Source organism: Gallus gallus, chromosome 3 (assembly GCF_016699485.2).
Source record: "Gallus gallus isolate bGalGal1 chromosome 3, bGalGal1.mat.broiler.GRCg7b, whole genome shotgun sequence".
Lineage (NCBI taxonomy): Eukaryota > Metazoa > Chordata > Aves > Galliformes > Phasianidae > Gallus > Gallus gallus.
In genome coordinates this window covers 88228447-88253925 of record NC_052534.1, presented here as the reverse complement: position 1 = coordinate 88253925, position 25479 = coordinate 88228447, and the positions used below count along the sequence as shown (strand labels likewise).

Sequence of the window (25479 nt, the reverse complement as noted above, 5' to 3'; positions counted from 1 at the left end):
GGGTAGCATGAAAACTATCATGTCAAGCTGCGCCAGGGAAGGTTCAGGCTGGACGTTAGGAAATACTGCTTCTCTGAAAGGGTGGTCAGGCACTGGAATGGGCTGCCCAGAGAGGTGGTGGAGTCACCGAGCCTGTTGGTGTTCAAAGAGCATTTGGATGTTGTGTTGAGGAACATGGTTTAATGAGAACCATTGGTGATGGGTGGATGGTTGGACTGGGTGATCCTGTGGGTCTTGGTGATTCTATGATTCTATGATTATATTTTTGTTAACAAGAGAATACTTCAGGCTGCCCTGCTTAGACGGCACTGTTTTTCTCCGTTGACATTAAAAAATTTAAGAAAAAATAAATAAAAAGGCAATATTTTTTTTAATAAGTAGTTTGCTGATGCCTGTCTTTTTAAAGCCAAGTCTGTATTATTTGTCTCATTGAACCATATGAAGAAAAAGATTGAGAGAAGTCAGTCCTAAGAAATTTGAACGAAGATGAACTGACTGTGTTCAAGCTTTGATATATTTCATAAAGCTGTTGAAAACCAAACCATGAAAGCCAGATTTATGAGCTTTTTAAAAGTTATTTGTAGATTCCCAAGACGATTGTGTTCCCATCACTTACTGTAGCCTTTAAAACTCAAATGACGCTTAAAAATATTCATGTTTGGCACAAACTGAGTTACTGCCGGGCGTTGCAGTGGCATTCAGCTAAAACCGAAGAGTAGGGAGAAGAATGTACTCTGCCTCTGCTTCAATCTTTGTCTGTTGAGGCAGAGCAAAAGGACTCACATATTCATACTTGAGAGATAATACAAGAGGGTGGGGTTTTTTGTTTTTTTGTCGTTGTTTTTCTTGTTTAAGTGAAGAGTAATTTTATTGTGGGTTTAAACAACTGTTTGGGGAAAGAGCCTTTTGGGAGCATCTGCATGACCCTTCACATTTGCCAGGCTTCTCCTTTCAGCAAGATCACTGATTGTGTTATTATTGGAATATAAATCCTTTTATTTATCACAGCATTATTCATCTGAACTTTGCCAGGTATAGCAAATCTGTTGGCAGCACCGGATGTATCATTTACTGTTGAAGGCAAAAGGGAGGATTCCCCAGATCCCTAAGTCAGCAAAACAAATGTAATTTTTGGAGATGATGCTGCGCGGTATCCTGCGTTGATCAAAAAGAAAGGTTGTCTAAAATGTTTCAATATCTGAAAAGTCTAAGGTCGTTAAAGTGCGGTTATCATTTTTAGTGTATTTTGCAATATGTTTGTATATTGTATACAAACATATTATATATGCTTGTATATAAAGCATATGCTTTGCAATATGCTTTGTAATATGCAATATGCAATAGTGTATATGCAAATGCTAGTCTTCCATGACTAATATTTTTATTATACATAGCATTCAACTATGGGGAGTATCAAGTTGATTTCAGTGAATTGCATCATATTGTCTTATGGAATTTCTTTCAGTACAACTGTTCACCATTGAAATACACTTAGCTTCAAATGTGGTATTTCAACCTGTGTAAATACAGATTTTTTTTTTCTCCCATGTGATTAAACATGCTGTTTATTTCATTAAGACTTAATTATTTAAGTTTCTTCACTGAAATTAGTGGTATATTAATGGGGTAAGTATTGGTCTCATGCGATAGGAGCTAATATGTAAAAAATACATATAACATATATATGGGATATATATTGCATGGTTCTGCAGAGTGGATGTGCAGAGTTAGTGCTGAGAGAACCCTGTACCCCATACTTGGCTCAAGGGTCTGGACTACGTCCAGTCTGGACCCCTGAACCAAACACATGTTCTGATTGTTTCAATAGAAAGGAATCCAATCTGTGCACAATAGCTGCTCCCCAACAGGAACCAGAGGTAGAGTCAATAGGAATGACCAAGGGCTTTGTTTCAGAAGTGCACTTGCAGCTTGAATTGAACCATGAGGAATGTTGGTATCTTTCCTGCTGAAGGTCTTGTGAGAATAAATCCAGCAAAAATAGATCTTTGTCAATTGTGAGGAGAAACAGGCCTGTGCAGGTATTGCCTGCTTTTTAAAGTTGCCAATACTTCTCTGAAACAAATTATTTGAAGGCTGAGATCTTCTTGGTTTGTTTACTGGCTCAACTACATTTGTTGACTTGACAGCTGTATGAGTTAAGAGAAGTTTTTAGTTTACTTCTTTTCCATTTTGAGACGTATGAACTTGCAGAGTGAGTTAGATGGAGTCATGCCAGTAGTGCCAGATGGAAAATGGTAGATTCAGTGTGGCTCACTGCAGGTCTCCGCACAGGTGATGTGTGTGCTCCATCAGCTCTTGATCATACACAGGACAAGGCCACCGCACCAGCACATTTCTCAGTCATTAGAATTAAATTGACCACTGTCCTATCTGTATGCTTCATTTGTTATCTAGGATTTTTCTAAGTTACCAGGTGGGAAAATCTGATTAATGATGACCTAGAGTAGTAAAACTATAGATTCTCTAAGTGGCAGCTGATCCCCCAAGTCTTTTTCCACTTGCCTATGTGCATGTTAAGGTGTTCTCCAGTTAGTCATTCGTGTTGCTTTTCCTTTTCCAGAGCAAGTAAGTAGTGCAGAAAAATCCTTTTTGCTATATTGTTTGCATATTGAAGTTCCCATGCCTGCACAGACTTCTACTGATTCCTAATTCTGCATGGACAAATGGGCATTACTCATGTGCTTAAGGATACGACTGGAATTAAAATAACCTTAAGAGATATAAGAAACAATCAGAAATAGGCATGATGGAGTTCAGCAAGGACATGCAAAGTAGGAGGAAAAATGGAATGAGATCAAAAATGCAGTATTGCTGCCAAATGATCAAATAAGTGAGAGGATCTGAAACAGATGTCACCTATGTCATACCCCAATCAAAGGAGCAGGCTTACTAAGATGTGCTAGCAGGAATGCCCTGTGCAAGACACGTGTATAGCCTGCACTGCGCTCAGCAGTGGTGGAGCCTGCGCTGGAGCCTGGTGTCCAACTTTGGGCACAGCACTTCAAGAAGGATGTGGAGAGCATCCAGGGGAGCATAACAAAGTGATCGGAGGTCTAGAAAATATGACCTGTGAGCAAAGACTGAAAGAACTGTGTTTGTTTAGTCTAGGGAAGAGAAGACTGAAGGGAGACATGATAGCAGTCTTCAAATATTTAAAAGGTTGTTGCAAATAGGAAGAGAATAAATTGTTCTCCATGTCCGTTGGCACTAAGACAAGAAGTAATGGGCTCAAAATGCAGCAAAGGCAATTTAGGTTGTATTGTTAGGAAAAGCTTTCTGCCTGTAAGAGAAGATAAGCATTGGACTATATTGTGCATGGAGGCTGAGAGTTTCTATCTTTACCTTTATTATGATTTCTGGGGGCTTGTCACTGTAGTATACGTCACTTAGTGGTATGCCAATGGAGCATGGCATGGAGTCATAGGTGGCAAACTCCTGCACCTCTTCTGAGGGCCACCTGGCACAGTGTTTGAGTGAGGAAAAAGGTACCCAATTACACCTGGCGATTATTTGCAGGATTTTGAAATATGCTGTGAATGTTTTATGATCCAGAAAAATGCCCCTTTCTCGAGCTAATTGGTAATGAAAGTATTCTTAAATTTCACAGTTTGTTTGTGTTGAAACCGAATGCGAATGTATTTAATTCAGAAAAATTTCGTAGTTGCAGACACAGCAAAATGAGCACATCTTACAGTCATACCAGGCTGTTTTTAAGTCGTTTGTGTTGGAAATACAGCTCCCTCATTGGAAGTCATCCTCAGAAGGGAAAAGACTTATTGTTTCAACCTGATTTGTTTTTACTAATCTATAGCTGATAGTGCTGATATTACCTGGTATTTAAAAATAGTCCTAGCTTTGGAAAACAAGGAAATTAAACTAAAAATAAGTGAATTTGTTATCTTTTTTCCTGCAAAAAAATTTCTCTGCCGGAAAAAATGGTTCAAAACATCTTCCAGTATAATTTTGAATGTCCGCCAAACAGTAGAGTTATTTGCCAAACGTTTTTATGCAGTATTCCCGCTGAGACTCCATCTCTCAGAAAACAAATTGGTGAAATTAACTTTTCTTATCAGTCTATGGGATTCGAGAGAAGCAAGGTTGTCTGCCAACCCATAGTGGAAAGAAACACTATTAGCTAAATTGTCTGGTTTCGAGCTTTCTTCCCTCCACCCTCATCTTGGCCAGGAAACACTTACATGAAGGACTGTGCAGAGGAGGGGAAGAAACTGTGTTTTGAAGAAGTTTCCAGATAATGTGGGTCTTCACAGTATGTCATTTATCTTTCTTTTACTTTCCTTTTTATTTTTCATGAGCTGACACTGAAAGTTTCTTTTTTTTTCTGGAGCAGTTTTTGCACCCTATCTTTTAAAACTTTCTCCCTCTGTTCCTGGCTCCGGGCACAGTGCACGGGTCTCTGCTGAACAAGAATGCACCAACAGCTTGCTGTGCACCACTGTCAGGCTGCGTGAGTGTGCTGGTGTGCTTCTGTCTGTCCGAAGGACTGTGCTTCTCTTATTTGTCAGAAAGATCTTCAGTTTTAGCCAAAAGATACCGATATCCAGTGGGAATGTGTTATTTCAATCGAGGTTCAAAAATATGCATGCAGTCTTTGTGAATAACTTGCCTGAATGTTACAAGTTGAGTCTGAAAAGCATCTCTATCAACAATAAATGTGTTTTGTGCCCAATTGTGGAGTGAGGTTATTGGTGCTGTTGAGGTAGTGGGGTGACAGTGTGGCTTGGTCCAGCCGGGGCCTGGCATCCATGTAGTGTTCCATTAATATAGATATAAAATCTACATTTTTTTAGAGCCAAAGGACTATCTATTTCTGTGTGAAGCAGCTTGCTGAATGAAGTTGTTTCCAGCTCTGAACGTGCTCTTTTATACTGGAGAGCATCAACTTATTTATCTCACGCAGCATTATCAATGTACATTTTAATTATTGAATATTATTTCAATTTTAAATCTGTCAGTGTGTTGGGAAAAAAAAAAAAGCAGCAGACTGATAAAATAAACAAGGAAATCAAACTAAAATGCTCAGCTCTGAAGTAGAAACTGTATGCCGCCCGTTCTTCCTAGGAAAACACAGTTGCTGTTTGGATAGTCACTTCTGTTCTCCAATTCTGATATTTAGAAAGATGAAACAGAGCATTTCTTCGTTGTCCTGCAGGAGAGCTTGTGCACTGTTAACACAAACTTCCTTGATCCTGGTGAGGTCCTGCAGATTCTGCACATTCCTCCCTGCAGGATAAGCGGACCTTCAGAAGTCTACGCACCGCGATGCGCTCCCCTTTAGCAGAAGCGGGCTGGTGCTTCACTTTGGTGTATGTGTGTGAGCCCTTCATCTTTAAATGTACACCGGGGTTCCACATATGTTTTTCTCTTAAAGTTTTACAAAATGACAGACTGTCTGAAAATGCACGTAACCATGCAGGAGTAAATTTCCCTAACAGAGTAGTAGCTGTGAGTGCGTCCTTCCCAAGGGCTTTATCACAGTAGCTGGAATTATGAATGTTACTCAACCAGCATATTTCTCTGTACCGAAATAATACGAATATTAAGATATTAGAGCTTCAGATTTCCCTAGCAATATCTACCAGCTGTATTAAGCAGGCATACTAATTTCTGTACCTCTTTTATTAAATCTGTAGATCATCAAACTGTGGAGGCTGAGGGTTTTGTCAGTTTTAGGTTTTTACGGCATTTGGTAGTAGTGGAGTGGTACACTGATCCAGGGCTCACATCATTGCATTTGTGGGTGTGTGTCATTTTATCAGCTTCAAATGAAATAATATTTGCTCCTTGGCTATAAGTTATAAAATCTACAGTCTTCATGTCTGCAACTTTGTCCTCTGCTGCTTGCATTCGATAAAACCTATTTATTATTTGTGCAAGTAACATTAGCCAGTACTTATGGTTTTTTGGTAGATTTATGTATCTGTGTTGAATAGCAGAAATTAAGAATAAGGATTTACCACAATGCTTACTTTTATTGTGTAATGTATGAACCCATCTTAGACATATATAATTCTATGTGTTTTTGAAGCTGGAACTTCACACTTTGGATTCTAACCTACAGATACAAGTCCTACTAATTGCAATAATTCAGAAGGATATGCTCCATTTAGCTTTTGTGAAGTATTATTATTCTAATGGCATTTTAGACTGGAAATTTATCCACGTGCTGTGAAAGTACACTGAAAATTGTGTGCTGTTCATAGGACGTTAGCAGTTTAATTGCTGAAAAGTGTCCAAGAACATCGAGGAGAATTTGTTTTCTTGCATTTTCTATTGCGTTAATTCAGGTATCCATTCAGAGATGCAGCTTAGGAGGATAACATACTGAAAATCAGTAATTATTTTTAGCTTTCTTATATGTATCCTAAACCAACATCTGAACACGTTGGTTTGGTTTTGCTTTTAACTCTCACCCAATTGACTATTTTCTTAAAACCTTAAAGTTCTGACATGATTCACTTGATGACGAACTGTGTGCCACCCATTCTTGTTCTTAGGTATAAATTTTTCACATAAAAGCAAAAAAAAAAAAGAGAGTGGATGGATGAGAACCAGCTTATTGACTTGTAAAAATACAAATCAGATGTAACTCCACTTGTTTCAGCATTTCACACAGTGAAAGGAAGCGTGCAATCAGATATTTCCCCCCTCTTGGCTCTCCTCTGCTCTTCTCCTCTTGCTGCTGTGATTCAGGTCCTCATGTAACAAATAGGTAATACCTGCATGGCTGTGAGGGCCGTTTCCTGAGCCTCACACAAAGATCACAGCCTCGGACTTTTATGGGGATTTGTGTTTCTGCACCCCACACAGCAGGAGCTGTTTTCATAAAATTCTAAGCAAAGTTACAGAGGTGATAGATATATTTTTATTCATACGTGCTCTTTTGGTTTGTGGGGATTGAAAACCAACCACAGGAAGGAGGACAGCTGATGAAATGTACTTCTTTTTTAGAACAACGTGTATTTATTTATCATAATTTCTCCATAAATTGTATTTCTGTCAAGATTGATTTTCCCTTTCACAGTGTAAGTTCAACAAGCGTGCATTATTGGTACGTTTTTGAGAAGTGTAAAATAAAACAGGCCGTGTGACAGAATGAGGTTAACACTTGGGATCATAGCAAATAGAGTAAATAGATGTTTTCAAGAGATTCTTGTTTGATTGTTTGGTTGTTTTTTAATCCTCTGCTAATAAATCTAATTGGAAAGGAAAATTGATGTCACTGTCAGATATAGCAGGCAGTGGAACTCCCTGACAGACACAGCTGTAACTACCAGCCAATACATCCACAATTTATGGAAATAATCACTTTTGAGGACCTAAAGTTTTCCCAGACTTGGTCTCTGCTGAAGAATTATTTATTTTTTTTCCCACAACCGACCCAGAATCTGTGTGGTTTCAAAGGGCTGGGAACGCTCCTGGAGGGCTGGGAACCCTTTGATGTTGCAGAGGCAGCTGAGTCAATTCAGCGCTGAGGGCACGATTGGGCCGTTTAACCCCACAGCCCGGCCTGGTACGGCCAGCTCTGCCTCTGCCGTCCGTGTTTCTTTCAGGTTTGTGGGGCAGAATGCAAAGCAAAACTTTCAGTATAGCCCAAAAGCACTGAACGTGAATGCTGCTGCATTTCCCTCGACGGAAGGTGTGTGTGAGGACCCCGTGTGCTTGAGCAAATCCAAGGTGCGGATTCAGACAAAGGAAAAATAAATGTCAAGTTCCATATGCCAAAGCTTCTTTTAGCTATTTTAGGGTTGTATGCATTCCTACCTCATCCTCTTACAAAGTGGATTGGTAACGCACACAGCTGGAACTGTAATGGAAGTTCAAGGCAATCATCTTTATATCATGTCAGCATCTCACTGTACGGGGTTCCTTCAGCATACAGTAACCACAGACAATAAAAGCAAAGCTTTGTGAGCATCCGATGAGACAAGTGTTACTGGGTGTGCAAAATTTGCATTTCCTGATTTGATGATTTGTTGTGTATTTGCTTTTATTATTAATTTAATACAGAAGTTCTCCCTGCATGAAGACCTACCATACATGTTAGTTCTCACTGTGGTGGCAGCAAATTAATGCTTTCAGGGAAAACGTTTGTGGAAGGGGGAATACAGTTAGCCCTTTGAAATCATACTCCATTAAGTATGTGAAAGAGCAGGACTGCAAGAGTTACACTTTGACTTATGCCTAAAACAAGACCTGTGGCGTTTTCGAAACAACAGCTTATCATAACTGACCATTTTCAGCTTTAAGATCATAGTGTTTATCATCATTGATAAAAATAGTGTAACATCTGTCTCCATGAATTAAATCTGATTTGCTTTAGGTAAACATTACAGACTCTTGGTAGTTGTCTTTCTTCTATCCCTTGCTGCTGATTTGTCCAAATAACTTCAGAGATTTTCTCGGTGTCTTACCAGCTAAGATGGCTTTAGGGTATCTATCATGAGGCTCTTCTGACATTGATGTGAAGGGGCTGCTATTTTTCACTTGACTATAGTTCATTCTTTAATTTGCTGACCATCTTTACCACAAGCAGTTTGCTAGTTTCAGGATTGCATGGGTTTTTCTTTATTGATAAAATTGAACGATTGCAGTCCCAGTAATATCATATCATATCATATCATATCATATCAAGTCATAACACTGCCCTGTAGGCACTGCTCAGAGATTGCAAAGTGTTTTATGTCTCTGAGAAGTCCCATTTCCAGTCCCACTGATGGTGGCCCCAGACTCAGACTGTACCGTGTACAGTGCTTAGCCTTCTGTATTTCACGACTTCAAGATGCCCAGCAGGTAGATGTCTCCTGCTCAGATGTATGTAAGTGGTACATGCAACGTTCAAAATCAGATCTTCTGCACATGTGTGAAGTATTACGTGCCAACATATGTACAGGAATTGCAATCGGACCTACTCTCTACCTGAGTGATGAAGTGCTCTCTGCCCATGTATCATTTATCTGGCCAAGAGTTAACGCTCTGAACTGAGCTTGGGTTCTCCAAACAACGTAACTCTGCTTTGATGCTGAGCTCAACAAAATTATTTAGAGGCTGTTCTGACTTCCATGAGACAAGATTATGTGCCATGTCACTTGTAAATCTAAGTTCACAAAAGAGAAGAAAATAAAAGCTATTTTTTGGATTGTGCTCAAGGGTTGGGTTTTTTTGGCCTGGTTTGTCAAGAGCAGTTGCTGTCTTTATAACTTGCTGAATTCAGAAAACAAAGAATCAGCTTTGCTTTATTCTGAAGAGAGCAGCCAAGGAATTAACAATAACAAATCTGAATTCTGTACTGATGGAGGAGAGCTCAGAATTAAGACTTGGACTGACTTGTCCAGGAACAGCACAGAGGACAGTGGCACAGAAATGTGAGCTGTAAAGTCGTATGCTAGCATGGGCTTCACGCTTCTCTGGTGCTTCACCTGCATAGTTGGTCATAAGTGCTAAAGCAATACACCTTGACCTTGTTCTAAGGCTCTGTGAAGACTCCATGGAACTGTTCATCTTTAAAGCCCTTGCTAACCACATGAAGACTCTTATTTGGCTGCACATTCGTGAAGCACATGTACTATTGCATTAAAATCTCAAGTGCCTGTGGTTTCACAGCACATCCGTGCCAGGGCTGGAGAAAGGAATCCACTCAACAAGTAATTCTTTCAGCTACCAGTTATTCTTTCAGCTACCAGTTACACCTCTTCACTGACTACAGTTTCATATTCAGCCATCTTATGTAAGCCAGATATATGTACAGTGTCCTTATTGCTATGTAAGATGCTCACATTGATCATCTGTATGAAAAAATCCCAAGCATCACATGATATGAAACCTTTACTTTTGTTCCCCTCTTACTTCTAAATCATTATAAATTTTCACAATATTGACAAGAGATGCACACTCATAAATGTTAGAGATGTTAATTTGGCAGGTCAATGGCGATCTCACTTTCAGTACTTCAAGCTTGACTTTTCATTCATTTTAGTATGAAAACTTTGTATTGATTACCGTGGGTTGTACACTCGTTCTGTGCACTGCTTTTCTTTTATGCACAGTGTAGCTAAAGGAGATTGTTTAACCGCTGAGCCACTGTCCTGTCTGATAGATAAAAGAAAGAAAGGGAACTCCAAATAGATAGAGGTTTTCACTGGATGATGTCAGTGTCTGTACTGCATTCACAGAGGACTTTCTTACTTGCTATTGCTGAGACAACAGTGTTTATATGAAACTGATTTGCTTTGAGTTCTGCTGTGTTTGCGTCGCTTCATTTATCTGAGATAAAATACAGTTAATACAGGAACACAGTAAGGGAAAAGAGATCATAGAGTAGATGAATCTCTGAATTAGATAAGTTAGTAAAGCAACACAGTGTTATAAAGGCTTCCATGGTTTGTATGTGTGGTGGAAGACTGTAATTATTTAGAATATCCTTTAATATGTCTGTGTGGTGCCCAGCATTGTAAAGGTAAGAATGTAGGATTCTGGTGAAAGATAATTTTGCCAAGTCCTTTAAGAACTCTTACAGGTAATCATCTGAGCTGTAACTAAGGAGTCTCAGCTCTGGTTTTGGAATTATATCAATCAAGTGTGCCATATGTGGTTATTTTAGCTCTTGTATTAAAACAACCAAAATAACAGAATATGACAAATTCATTGCATAGTTTACACAAGAGTTTCTGATACGGCAGAAAAGTTCATATTCATATACCATAAGTGTTATTTCTTGGATTTAAGACAAGGATTCTTTTTACGCTGAGTAACGCAATTTTCCTTCATTTCTTTGCTTCCTCCAATACAGATCTGCAGGCTTCAGCGTCACCTATCAACAGGAATCTACCAGCTGAATCTGTTTTCAAACCAGCCTGTGATGTTTGTATCTCCCACCAGCCAGCCACCCTGCAAAAAGCTGATGGAGCTTATAGAGCTGTCAGGAGGAAAGATCTGTAAAGCCCTACGGCAGGCAAAAATCTGCATAGGAAAATACCCAGGAAAGAAGTACCAGGAAATAAAATGTCTATCAGAAAAATGGATTTTAGGTAAGACACCATGCTTCAACACATATAAAACATGGACTATGTATTCAAAAATTGACTGTAAATAGTTTACTAAACTGAGGTGTTAGAGAGAAGGAAGTGAATGCACTGTTACCATTGAAGGCTGTCTCCGTGAACCACTGTTCCCAAGAAGGCTGTCTCCGTGGTGAGGACTTTCTGTTAAAAGTAGCACTACTTTATGATGCTATTCATCACTGTAATTTTACCAAGCAAAAAAATTAATCCAAAGATTTTCAAATTTATCTTGCATGTGACTGCTTCATGTAGAACAAACTAGAAATGGGAAAACTCCATGGGAGAATTACTTTTTTAAAAGGCACATATGCCAATGAGCTTCATTGGAGCTGGATGGGCCAAGTTGAGCCCATCAGTGGCGCTGGGGAGCTGTGCATCCAACTGCAGGGAGTCTCACACATTAGATAAAGGACTGAACTCTTTGTGCCTTTTACAAATTTCTCAGATTTCTTTTGCATTCTTATAGTGCCTTGTATAATTGCTATATTCTGCCCGTGCACATGGATCTGACACGATGCACTTGCGGAACTTGTAAAACATAAGTGTTTCTATATGATACCTTACCAGGTACAGGTCTTTGAAACTCAGCCCCTTTCTCAGTAACATCACCATAGAATAACAATAAGAAGAACAGTGACAGCCTGTCCCTACAAATTGTCACCTTAATGAAATAAATCAAATCAAATCTGAAGTTTTGTCTTTGACACTTCAGTGCTACGAGTCAGTAGATTTGTGGTTATCTGCTGCAAGTACCAACTGCCAATAATTTCACTCAAGGTTGATCACAACAAAAAGCCTATAGGTAAATAATGGAGCACCTTTGTTAAACTTAAGTAAACTGTTTGCAGTGTTATCTGACTGCATTTATTTTTAGGGTCTTTCTCTGTCTGTTTTAGATCAGAAATTGCTCTGAAGTACACTACTGCTCTATAATCTGTTTCTTGTGCTCTTGATCTCAAACAATCCTGCCTTTTTATTTCTTCTAGATTCAATCACTCAGCATACAGTATGTCCTATGGAAAACTACATTTTTCAGCTGTGAGCTAACTCAAGAGCTTCCATATGGCTGTAAGGAAACAAGCCTGCTTTGGCCTCAGCAACTAACTAAGCTGTGAATTAAATTTCTAAGAGAATGCAAATTACATATTTATAAATATAGTTTAATGTTTTTAAATTTTTCTTACTTGTGTACATGATGATTTTTGTTTCCTTTTAATAAAGTTCTTTGATGAAAGTCATCATGCTTCCATTTATTTGTTGAAGAACCTTTGGACCTAAAACTTGAGTGAGTCATTTACTCGCTGGGAGGAAGTGGAAGGATGCTTTCTAATCCCTAAGTGGATTTGATCCTGTTAAGGTGCAGGTAACTGCTGTATGCACACTGGGTGTGCATGCTGGAGCTAGCTTTGGTATAGTTAGCAGGAGCTGTGCTGCCAGGGCATGGATTCCATAGGGTCCCACTTGGACAGCTGGAATCCCATGTTGCTGTGTTTTTATTAATCATAGAATCATAGAATGGCCTGAGTTGAAAAGGATCATAATGACCATTTAGTTTCAACCCCCCTCCCATATGCAGGGTTGCCAACCACCAGACCAGGCTGCCCAGAGCCACATCCAGCCTGGCCTTGAATGCCTCCAGCAACGGGGCATCCACAGCCTCCTTGGGCAACCTGTTCCGGTGTGTCACCACCCTCTGTGTGAAAAACTTCCTCCTGTTGACCACTAAGATAGTTTGGTAAAAGAATAAGTTTGCTTGTCATGCTTAACTCACACCTCCCATTGTAAACTTCTAAGTTATATTTTCAAAAAATAATTCAACTCAGTAAATATGTTGAGGTGCCTTTAAATGCCTTACATCTAGACTGAAACCGTGAACAGCTATCCTGATCCTGAGTCAAATGAATTAAGGCAGCACATCATGAATATGCTAAAATCTGTTGAAAATCTGACTTATCACTAAATCCTTTGGGTATGTTTGAAAAATGTACACAAGTGTCCTAAAAGTTAAAGTTCTCTCCAATCTGTATTTTTGTTTTCCATAGGTGTAAAGATTTGGATATAAATTATGTTGTGATACATGTTCAGCTATCTAGGCACAACTTTCTTTAAATATTTGCAGGCTCCATCACAATCATATATTGTCATTGCAGAGATTAATGTGTTCTCCAGTAACTTAATGGCAGCCCATAACTCATAGCTTCCAAACTCCATGCTCTCCGGAGTACTGTCAAACAATGGAAAACCTGTACTGAAAGCAGTGATTTCAAATGAATATTATGGAACAAGCAAAGTAAGATTATTTATAAGCATTGCCATACTATTACATTGCTACACCTTCTTGGACCCGGAATGGAATTGGAATGCACCTTTGCTTTAAACTTGAGGGCTATCCAATTTTTTTTCTTCAGAGGTCCAGCAGTGTCTGGGTGGCAGGCTGTTCAGTCCCAAATTAGCATAGTTGCTCTGTAAAATGTGTAACATAATAGATAATATGTGTAATATAATACATGTGTAACATAATATGTTACATATTTTACAGGTAATAAGTGTGTAACAAAAGTTTCCCATAATAATGGGAAAGCTCCAAGTTAAGATTATATTAGGGAGAATTAAACTGTGTTTTCAGAAGCACCAAGCAGCTGCAATTCAAAAAGATGAGCTCTTGTTTTCGAATACCTGAGTAATGCAGAGCTTTGTTTTAGATACACAATAGGAAATATAATTAATTTGGGTCTTTTACTTGCTTGGTTTTCTGACACGCACATTCTTACCAGTGTCCTACCTCAGAAAAAAATCTCCTTATAAATCCGACTGCCCAAAATTGAAGCTATTTACCTAATGACTGCAGAGCACTGGCAACACGGTATCACTCTTCACCCTTGACCTTATGAGCCCCTTTATTAAGGAACTAGTTGCCAAGGCCTATAGACCAAAATAGAAATACTTAAATAAGTTGTGACATGTGAACGTACGGTTCCCAGTAAGTAACAGAACCATTTGTTTGAATTATATTGCTCAACTTTGAGTATTACGACCTCCTAGTTTATTCTGCAGTCATTTCCTAAGTGTACTACACATAGAAATCTGTCACTATTAATTTATACAATGTAACATTCCAAATCAGTTTTCTCATAAATCTTCTTAAGATGAATCTCAACTATTTAAATTGTAAATTCTTGGATCAACGTGTTGATCTTTATTAGTCACACGAGTAACAGTCTTGACTGTGAAGTCTAATATACTTTGTGTTTTAACTAAAATGTTTCAATCTGTCAATTGAGATAATTTCCACTTAAATTACAGGATTTGATAGATATCCCTGTATCTGTTGACTGCTCTTGCCATGTCTGATGCAGGAAAACGTAGCCAGCAGGAAATTAAATGCCTAATTTTGGTCTCACGTGGTTGGTGAGAGAAGAGCTGTACAGTCATACTGTCTGTTGCTTGGTAATAGGACATAGCAAATATAGGAGTGATTAGAATTAATTCCAAAGACTAGTGCGTTGTACAGGCAGCAAAATGAATCATAGAATCATAGAATGGCCTGGGTTGAAAAGGACCATAAAGATCATCGAGTTTCAACCCCCCAGCTATGTGAGAGTTGCCAACCACCAGACCAGGCTGCCCAGAGCCACATCCAGCCTGGCCTTGAATGCCTCCAGGGATGGGGCATCCACAACCTCCTTGGGCAACCTGTTCCAGTGTGTCACCACCCTCTGTGTGAAAAACTTCCTCCTAATATCCAACCTAAACCTCCCCTGTCTCAGTTTAAAACTTCATTTTTATAGCCTGAAGTCTTTCACACAAGCAGCTTCTGATCTATGTACCTCAATGTGGATTCTTGAACACCTCAGCTCTGGAAGGGAGACGCGCTTCTACTCCAGACCTCAGCAGGAGAAGAGGCCAATGTTGACCATTCCTTACGTCAGTAAACTCCACAGGGAGAATGATGAAAACTTGCCCAGTGTTTCATTTGCCAGAAGAAATCAGCCAACCAAAATAAACTTGCACTTGATACCAAGGTCCTAAGTACAACAATAAGCAGGAAAAAAAAAAAAAGGCACAAAACCCATCAGTGTGGAATGGATTCACGAGTGGTTCTGAGCTGATTGGTTTTAAGATCTTCCCAAAGCTCCGTAGTTCGTTGATGTTCTGCCACAGCTCAGCACTGCTGCACACTGCGGTACTCAATGCTATCAGGCTTGCTTTAGAAGAAAGCTGCTTTTTGATTTATTTAATTTCCTTTTTGTTTTCTGTCAGGCTTTTCGGTGGGGAAGGAGTTTTCTCAACCTCAGCCTTTTTTTTACCCTGCATGAGTGTCTTTGCCATTCATCTGTGAAAATGGCTTAGTTGCTATGTGTGCTTCTCAGGGCTCCCGCACCCTGCCTATGTGGTGTCTCCAGCAGAATCGCATTACCACAATTAAAGAATTTTCCTAGTTAGCTTATTTTGATGAGGAATCTGTTCAAACCAAAAATAGATAGAAAAGCCAAAATAAGTATTATTTCTTCCTGAGATTTACGTTGGCTAATTTCTAAAAGCAGTTTAACTCTCAGCACAAATCCTATTCGAACACATTCCACTTGCATTGGTGGTAGAGGTGATACCATCTGGGTGCACAAACCACCACTATCTCTTCCCTCCTTCCTTTTCCATAGACAGAAGGATGCTTTACCACACTTCACCTACCTTACTGGGGACTCACATTGGCAAGTACAGCAATACTGAGACAAAACACCAGCGCGCCATTGGAGAGTGTGTTGTTTCAGTTGTGTCAGCATAACGATGGTAGCAAAACTTCAATCTTGTTCAAATGGTATACCCTTAAACCAAACCAGGATACAAAACACTTTCTGCATTGTTACAGTGACTGATAAGTAAAGCTGGCTAAGGATGCATCTGAAAGCCAGACTGCTGGAAACGTTCAAGGTGGGTAGAATATACCTCTCTTTTTCTCCTTTCTCTGTTTCTGTAATCGGTTTTAGATTGCAACTGCATTTAGGATGCATACATCTAGTGAGTAAAAACTATACATACACAGCGATCCTAGCATACGAACCATCTGGTGTTGGTCATTACAATGCAGCTTGTTGAGCTACTTTTATGTTTCTGGATAGTTTCCTTACTCATTCATGGGCAATTTTTCAGAGGTTGTTACTTTTTCAGTAAAAATAACTGGCAAAAATTATTGCATCACTTGAATTTCAGTTTGCAGTTCTACTATAAGAAGCTTCTGCTCTCTTAATTGATCTGTACAGAAGATAGTTTAGGCGCAAATGCATTATGCAGCAAAGTGTTAACAGTACATTTAGTGCTAGGAAGCTGCTAGCATACATACTGCTCTTTTTTCACTTCTTTTTAAACCTTTTTTAACTGGTTTTAAATTATTTATTACTATTACTATTATTATTGGTGTAGCCTCTGATCAACTTAGGGACTGCAGAGTTCCTGAAACTGTATTTCTGCCATTTGTAGAGCATAAGACAAATGTATCCAAGGAACAATATCTAGAAAACGGATTAAACCATTTTTTTCCTCAAGAGCAACTCACAGCCCCAAGGAAAAAGAAAAGGAATATTCACTCTGACTGGAAACTGGAAAGCATGAAATCTCTGTGTCTGTGCCAGCGGTCTGACTTCTTTAATGACAGATCTAATAACAGAAAGCCAAACGACTGCAGTTCTATTGCATTAGGCAGATTTTTATTCCTGATCTCCTTTTATTGCTGTTTTTCAGAATCAGCTCTTTGCATGACGTGACCAAATGGTGGACTCTGGAAGAGCATTGCCATCACTGTAGCATGGAGCAGCAGCTCACAGCACAGTGGTTTCAAGCTGCCAGTGGTAATAGATAACAGCTGCTGCCAGGCTTCTCAGCACAGGTGCCTGCTTTTGTTCTGAGATGGCAAAGCACAGCTTCTCTTTCGCTGGTACAGGTGTGGAACAACCCTCTGGGCACTACAAAGCTGCTCAGGCTCCTGTGCAGAGCTGAGGTGTTGATGGGTAGCTGCCAGATGTAAGGTTGGACTGTACGTTTCTTTGAACTGCACAGGTCAGCATACCTCAGCGGGGCCCTCAAGGGCTGGGGATGGAGGGCTGAACCTTCATGTGTCTTCTTCCATCCTAGCTCATCTTGTTTGCCTTGTAGCTTCTGTTCTGGAAAGTACCTAATCTACACCAGGGACAGAGATGTCCCCTGGAGGTCATTTCTCAAGGAGATTTATCAATGACCAGAGTGCTTTCTATGCTGTTTTCCAATCTATAGAGATTCTGCAGTTACGTATAAGGTGATGGAGGTATTGGTACTGCTGGTCCAGACAGGTTTGGAGTTTGTTTCTTTCTTCCTCATGGCAGATTTAATGGAATTACACAGCTATGGCTTATAAGAGAGTGAAAAAAATCTAGGTCTTTTGGGGAGGAGTGTGTAGAGGGAGCTGGTTTCAAAATATTGTCACTGTGACGTGATCTTTTAATATCAGCCCCAGCAACTGGAGCTGAAACTTGGAAACTTGTCAGTAAGGAGATACTTTCTGCCATACATGGGTGTCTTTTATGACTGTGCTTTCTGAAAACGTTGGATAACTAAAGATATATCCTTTCAAAGTGGCAGGAGATAGCTTTTCACTGAGAGTTGTTACAAAGACGACCTCGTATGTAAATTACAATGCAGGATATTTAAACACAAAAATCAAAATAATGCAGCATAGAGCACAGTGCGAATAAAGAAGAAATAGCCTTATCGAAATGGAAAAACAGACCTCACCTCTGGGCAGAGCTTTCGCATGATAGAGTGACTGGACTTCATCTTCTCCACTTTCACGTCGTTCCAAAAGAACTACTTCATATATAGTGCCTACAGATTCCATAGTGTTGTGTCAGTCAAGTCCATAAAGCAGAGTCTGTCTGACGTGATGCTCTTATCCAAAGCATAAATGTTTTCCTCATAAAGGCACCTGCATTTTAATGGAAACTTAAGGTTTTATCCTTTCCTCTCTGCCAGAACTGCGGGCCAGGCCCAGAATTACAGTTTTCATCTTAACTGCTGTTATCTTTCCCTCAGACAGCGCTTGCAGTATCAGATCTCAGCTACCAAACTCCTGTTCCTGCTATAATTTGTGCTATTCTGTGCTATCTTCCCTATTTTAGTCTCTGCTTGTTTCATTCTTCTAGTTCATCAAAAAAAAAACCTTGCTGTCTTTTCCAAGTTCCACCACATTAGTCCCACACTTCCTGCCAGCTCTGACATCTATTTTTTTTATTCCCATTTTTGTTTCACTAAAATTTACCATTCTTGAGCACGGACTCCTCTGTGTATTAATAACTACTTTCATACTTGTGTTTTCAGGCTTTCCTTTTGCTTGTTACTGTAGAAATACGTTCTGCAGTTCATCATCCTCTCCATGTCTTGCTTCAAAGTACACCATTTTATTACTTCGGGTAGTACGCTGCAAACACATGATTATGGCTGGCCAGGTAGAAAGCTATACCCTGAGCTTCTGACAGGCTAAGAACTCTATCTGATGCATCCAGATGCTATTATTCTATCCCATCCCTCTGGTTCATCTGCCTCCTTTGCACATTCCCAGATGAAGCTCTCAACCTAACAGGTTTGTCTGGGAGTGGACGAGTGGCTGGGACCATCAGACATTACTTTGCCATGAAGATGGAAGAAGAATCATAACAGAGGAGATTCCTACTGTATCAAGGTAAGACAAAGGATATGTAGTTTGCAAAACCCTTTGCCTACTTTCAACAAACAGCAAATACTGAAACATGTTATTTCAGGAAGGCTATGTAGACATAGACCCCGTGCAACATATAATATGCTTAAACCTTAGATTAATTTTCAGATTTTTTTAGACTTGGGTAAGGCTGTTTTTTTTTCCCCTAGGTAACTTTTAGTTGTTGACTTGGTTACAGGTATGGGGAGAGGTAAAGGAAAAAGCACTGTCTAGATTTTCTGCTCTGGAGGGAAGCATGCCAGCTTACCCACTCCAGAACCAGAACTCAGTAAGGGAGAAGTTAAGTAGTCCTTGGGATTCAGAGAGGAGCCAAACGCCAAGGTGAACTGTATCTATGCAGTATGGAAGATGGGATGACTTTAAATGTTCTCTGCAATAGATATAACTCTTCCATCAATATGGCTAACCAAATCAACATCCAGACTTCTACACTGCACTGTTTAAATGTTAAGCTGAGGTAACTCGGGGTTTTCAAAAGGTAAAGGTTTCAGTTTAAGAAACGCATAAATATGGACCTAATCTGATTATAGCCAAACAGGCCAATTCAAGTGAGAATCAAGACACTTGGAAACCATGTTAAAAGCTTGCAGATACTTGACCTCTGTGAAGAGCCTGACTGACCATTCTGCCACTAATAACGTGCACTTAAAGAAATCTGGTACTCCTCCTCCCCCCACTGATGACTGAGTATTTCTGAATAACTTGAAATTCACACCCACTTGAAATGCTGACTTGGGAATACACTTTTTTGGATGCATGCTTCATCATATTTCAGCCCGTACACAAAGATAAGCGTTTTAGAAGTTTGAAGGCAGAGCATTTCCTCCTACAGAAGAGAATTTATATTTTCCCTGACATTGCCCAGGCAACACAGGCTTGAATCAAAAATTGACGCTAAAAGCAGAGTTCTCTAGTCTGGGAATCAACTCTGTTATTTTATTCCCAGCTACGTTCAGTATCCTACTTGACGAAGAGAAGAATGTCCTTTATAACAGCAGGGAAGTTGAACATATTTGGATGACCCAAATAAAAGCTATTAGAGGGCATGAAGATACAAGTAAAAGAATCTGGACTTACAGAATGATCCAAATTCAGATTCACTTTTCCCCTACATTGTTTGGTCTTTTCTCCTTCAACGCCTTCTCTTCCTCCTTCCTCTCTCTATGCTTCTCTGCTTGTGAGTTTTTTTTAATATTCTGATATTAGTAGTGGCATTTTGAACTCTATATATATAAGAAAAATGTTGTATGAGAGATTGGAACCCACAGTCTCTCAGCAGTGCTCTCCTAAATAACATCAGAGCCAGTGAGCTGTAGAATCAGATTTCCTCTTTTGTTGTCCCATAGAACTTTTGTATATCTACAATAGCGGTGATGAGCCACAGACAAACTTGGAAGACAGGAGAATCTGATGAGAGATATGAGCTTGAATCTGTTCAAGCTAACAAGGGCTTTGGGCCCATGTCTCCAGTTCTTTATATGTCTTTATGAATGTTACTCATGCCTGACATGCAACTGAGAGCATCTAAGTTAAAAGCCTAGATGAGCACGAAGTCAGCAGAAGATTCCTTGTAAAGGTTGTCTGAATATCCAATGAGACTTCTCCAAGAGATTATATCTTGAAGTTTTTCAGGAAATTACATCATTAATGAAGAGTGATATATTTCTCTGAAAGCTTTCTCTCATGCTTAAGTTAGATATTTAAAGCACAGGTAACCCAAAAGGTATCTGCACATTGAATTTAAGATAGATTCCTTACATCCTGCTAGAATAGTAGCATCTTCCTTTGCATTTCCAAACATGCATGCATGCATGTAGTTTTATCTCTATCAAAAAGGATGCAGTATGTTTTCAGAAGTCTTTGAAAGGGGCAGCATATTTAAACCTACAAAGTGATCTCTGTATGAGAAATGATTACATAGATAGGGATTCTCTCAACTGGAAAAGAGAATGCTGAGAGGAGTATGTTCTTCACTCAGCATATAGTTGGTCTACGAAACTTAATGAATGCTAAAACTCTGCATGGATTTAAAAGGAGCAGGACACATTCAAATGGAAACAACCTGTCTCAGGAAGTTCCTGAGATAAGAATTGTTGGAGGCTGAACAGCTTTGCTGAATGGCACGGTGGATCTCTCAGACTTGATGGGACCAATTCCAGGTGCATGCTGGTCATTTTGTATAAGATAAGCCAGGTAGCAGTTATGCAAGATATCACACGCATTGCAAACTCCTTGGAAGTAATGAGTTTGATCTCGTCTGCAATACTGCAGAGATACAACACCCTTTCTGATGATGAACCACCGCATCTGGTCACAACAGCAGACAAGATGTATGCTTCATGGTTAGCTACAACACAGCTTGAGGAATCCTATGACAGCTGTCTGCAGTGGCTTCCTTTGTGACTGTCACTCGGAGATAGTGTAGGCTGAATCTTACAAATAGTGCATTGCCTAACTATCGTCTCACTAATTCTGGAGGTGGACATCAGCATCCAAACACTCTTGGCAATATTACATTTGTAGTTCCATCATTTCTACATCAAATAAGAGGTGCCTTCTCTTTCCTGGAACTCCTCCTACATTGTTGAGAAACCATGTCTTCCTATAGGGGCAGCACTCCTCATGGACCAGAGACTATGAAATGTGTATATATACTCCAGAAAGCAGTCAGCTCTGCCTACTTTCTCTTTGCACAGATGCCATCAGCCATTCTTTGTGGTATACAATGCCTAGCAAAGCTTTCTTAACAAGGATTTTCAGAACAGCTGCAAACCATCTGTAGTCATAAACAGTTCACACTGCTGCTGCAGCTACAGCTGTCCTGGGGAGAGCTGAACATGGCACGTTGCTCTCACTTCATAGAGCTGCCAGCTGCAGAGCAGCAGTGGGCTGGGTATAGTGCAGCCCTGCAGTACAGCTAACAAGTATCTGGCTGTGTAGTCACTACAGGGGGCTTCTTTAATTTGCTGCTGTTCACTGGAAATGTGTTCCTTACAGTCGAGTTTCTACTGCTACACACTCATTGGTTCAGTGCTCAAATTCATGAAATCAGATTGAATGAACCAGCATTGGAAAGAATAGTATTTCCATCTACACTGCTTCTTAGTTATTTACGCATGAACCTTTCCAGCAATGGCTAGGAATCATTCAGTACTTGAAGTAGTTGTACTTTGTTGTTCTTTCCTGGAGCCATTATCTTAGTAGCTAATGATAGCTACTGATTGATGCTACCCCTTATAACTAAAATAATACCAGAATTCTCGGCAATTAATCAAAAACAGTGTTTCAAACATCTTTGGGAAACAAGTGAAGCCACACTTGATTTCAATTTGATAACCTCTCAGCAGAATTAGCTTCACTTATCGAGGTAAGCAAATCTCTGCCTTTTGCAGGTCAGCGCGCTGCGCTGTCATGGTAAATGTAATTTGCTCACATCAGTCACCTTATCTTTTCCCCAACTGTTATCTTAGCTGCTGGACTCTGTAAAACCAGTGATTCACAAAGACGATTGCTACTTTACTTTGTAGTGTAAGCATTCCTAAGCCACCATCTAAATGCAGACTTTAAACTTCTAGCACAGAGAAAAAACTGTGTATGAATGTACAGTCTCAAGTACAGGGGTCTCCCAGGAAAACTGGATGGTACAAATTGAGTGTGGGAAAATGCTAAGAGCTTCAGGTCATGGCTGACATTTAAACTCAACACCTCTGCTTCTGCATTGCTATTACTGGTCGTCAGTGACGTAAAACACTGCTTTGTTGTGGTTTTGATGATGAGATAATTTCTACAATGAGCTACTGAATACAGCTATATTTAGGGACTTAATAAACTCTGCAGAATATCGATATGGGCACCTAGTAATACCCACATTAAAAGTCTTCTTTTTACTCAAAGCAATTCTGGTATCTGCCTCTTCAGTAATGTACTCCATCTCATTATTACTGTCAGCTCCCAAAAGAAACAAGTGAGGTGATTTTCCTTTCTTTACATTTAATTTCGTCTGCACCAGAGAGGCTCAGAGTTGCTTCCTCTTTGACCATTGCCTGTGGTCTTCTTAATAAGAGCTCAGGCCAACATCTGAGCTGGCTCAGCACAGGCTCTGCCAGTGCACTGATCCTGAAAAGCAGTCTGATGGTCTGGGCTTCAACCTATTTTCCCTACTGTTTTTAACTACACTGATGTAAAAAAACTTTCTATTTTATGGAGAAAAGAAATCAGCTCAACTCTTGATGAATTTGAGGATTGGAAAAAAGGGGAACACTGCATCAGGAGAAATAAATGTGAAAACTCCCTTTAAGAACACCCAGTACTGTCTTAGGTAATACTTAAGAAATATGCATATGGCTGCTAATAAGGCTGTAAATGGCTGCATTACTGCCAATAAAAGAAACCATCTGGTAGGTCTGCCTATTAAAACATAGATTTGTCTGCAGCCTTTTAGTTCTGTTTTTTCTTGCTGCAGGAGGTTGCTTAATCATTAAGAGAATGATGGCAATGCTAATAAGATGATTTATGAAGTTATCAAAATGCCAGTCGTGATACGTTAGATCATAAACTCAAATCATGCTCAATTTGGGCTTTAACTGTGCCAAACCAACTTTGGCCAAACTGTGACATGCAGTAAAAGCACGGATACACCCAATCAAGACATGATAGTTTCCTTCTCTCAACAGTGAAAGCCAAGTTCTGACCTGGGGAGGTTATTCTGCATGTAATTACAACATTGTTGTGAAGCCTGTTATACATGAAGGAGGGGTAGATAAAAAAAGGATGCCTTCCTTCAAAAGACATTTTTTGCCCCAGGAAACCTCTTTGTCTACCCCACTGTGGGTCCTTACAGATATATAGCCAAGTTAGGGTAAGGAGGGTAAGATAAAAGAATAACATGCAGGCAGTTTGTACCTGCATGTATCCACGTATGTTTTTATTTACAGATATTGTAGGCACAGACTAAGGCAATAGAGACACACAAAGCAAATATGCTTGTCCCAGGGGCTGGAAGGATCAAAGACAGCACTAGAAAGGGAAAAAAAAAAGAAAACACACACAAAAAACCATTTTAATTAAGAGCTTATCACCTACTTGATTAGCAGAATGGTCATGCCACTAATGCAGCGGCTCTTTGCCGATCCTAAAAACATGGCAAGTTGCAAACAATACAAGGTTAAAAACACACAAACAGATCTCAGCATTAAACTTTCACAGCAGGACATTTTGGCTTAGAGGAAAAATAGTAGTAATGATGATCCAGTTTGTAAAGTAGCAGTAATAATGCCATAAGGCAATTTTTCACTATAGTTGTTGAAATGTTTGGTAAAACCCTTTAGAATACAACTCCCTGAAAGAGAGAACTTCACAGCAAACACCACCAAGTGTGACTGTCCCCTGCTAAGGATGGGTGGCAATGAATTAGTTCATAGCTGTGAACTCCTCTGGCAAGATTTGGGGAGAGTGCAGGACACTGTGAGTGCCCTATCCCTGGAGGTGTTCAAGGCCAGGTTGGCCGGGGCCCTGAGCAGCCTGACCTAGTGAGTGGCAGCCCTGCACAAGGCATGGGACTGTAACTGGGTGGGTTTTAAGGTCTTCTCCAACCCATTCTGTGATTCTATGATTATGTCATTGCTCTAAATGAACCAGTCTGACGTACTGAAAACCAAACCCACCCTCAAACTTGAGGGAAGTGAAATTTCTGTGCCTAAGCGCAACAGTTCACAACGCATGTTTTACATGAGGTGTAAATCCTCCCCACACAGGCAGTGTGGCCGGGAGCATAAAAATAATGTAGCTGGTTGTGCCTGGCTGGCGCCTTGGGAAGTTAAAAAGACCAAGCCATGCCCACACCTCCGAGGACTTTGAAGCGTAAAGAGACTCAGCACATGCAGCGAGGCAAAGACCGTGTCTCTGTGGCAATGGATGCAGACAGCTTGCTGCTCTCAGCCCACCGCCCCGGCAGTGGGCACACAGCAGGTGCTCAGCCAGGCCCACCCCCCTGCATGCGCCATTTCCTGTTTTCACAGCATGAAGCCCCGCTCAGTACCAAACCGGCGCTGTGCCTCGACATCGATTGCTTCTGGTTCCCGTAAGCCTCGCCTAGCCCTGACCCAGGGTCCAAACCACCATTTAATACAACCAGTGGGTAAAAAGCATATGCAACTTTTTCAATCAGATTTCTGGCTTCACCCTTTTAACCCAAGAATAGCTATAAATAGTTTATAAATGTCTGGGATTTCCACAGCCTAAGTGCGGCTATAAATAGTTCTAAACATTTTCCCACTTCATGCTTTTGAAAAGAACATTCTCCACTTCCTTTCTTGGAGGGCCCCTGGGAATAGCGCTAGATTGCAGCACAGAAAGTAACGTATATGAGGGGAGCTGAGCAAAACAGAGCTAACGAAGCTGCTGCTAACAGCCGCTCTCCAATTAATTTTGCACAAGGTCAAGAGTCTCTTCGTGTTCTTGTTGCACCTCAGGATGTTCAAGGAGGCCATTTGTGGTGCATCTCAGTTTGCAGTGCCTGTGAGGGCATTGGGGGCTGTTTGTTTTTGAAGGAATCTGTTGCTCTGCAGCCTCACAAGCGATGGCAAGATTTATTTGTGTTTACTTGAAGTACGTGTGTGTTCAGCGCTTGGTATTTTAAAC

General features: G+C 40.1%; 1 protein-coding gene across 4 annotated transcripts in view; it reads left to right on the top strand.

Annotated features, from left to right (window-relative positions):
* Positions 1–12337, top strand: part of MCPH1 (microcephalin 1) — a 121600-nt gene extending 109263 nt beyond the window's left edge. For 2 of the 4 annotated variants that reach the window (XM_025148462.3, XM_040696675.2), the window contains 2 exons: positions 10829–11066; positions 12086–12337. In XM_025148462.3, coding sequence (XP_025004230.3) covers positions 10829–11066; positions 12086–12141 — 294 coding nt within the window. In that variant the 3' untranslated portion in view covers positions 12142–12337. The remainder of the gene's footprint in view (positions 1–10828; positions 11067–12085) is intronic. The other 2 variants (NM_001105319.2, NM_001398181.1) reach the window with 1 other exon arrangement.
* The last annotated feature ends 13142 nt before the right edge of the window (positions 12338–25479 follow it).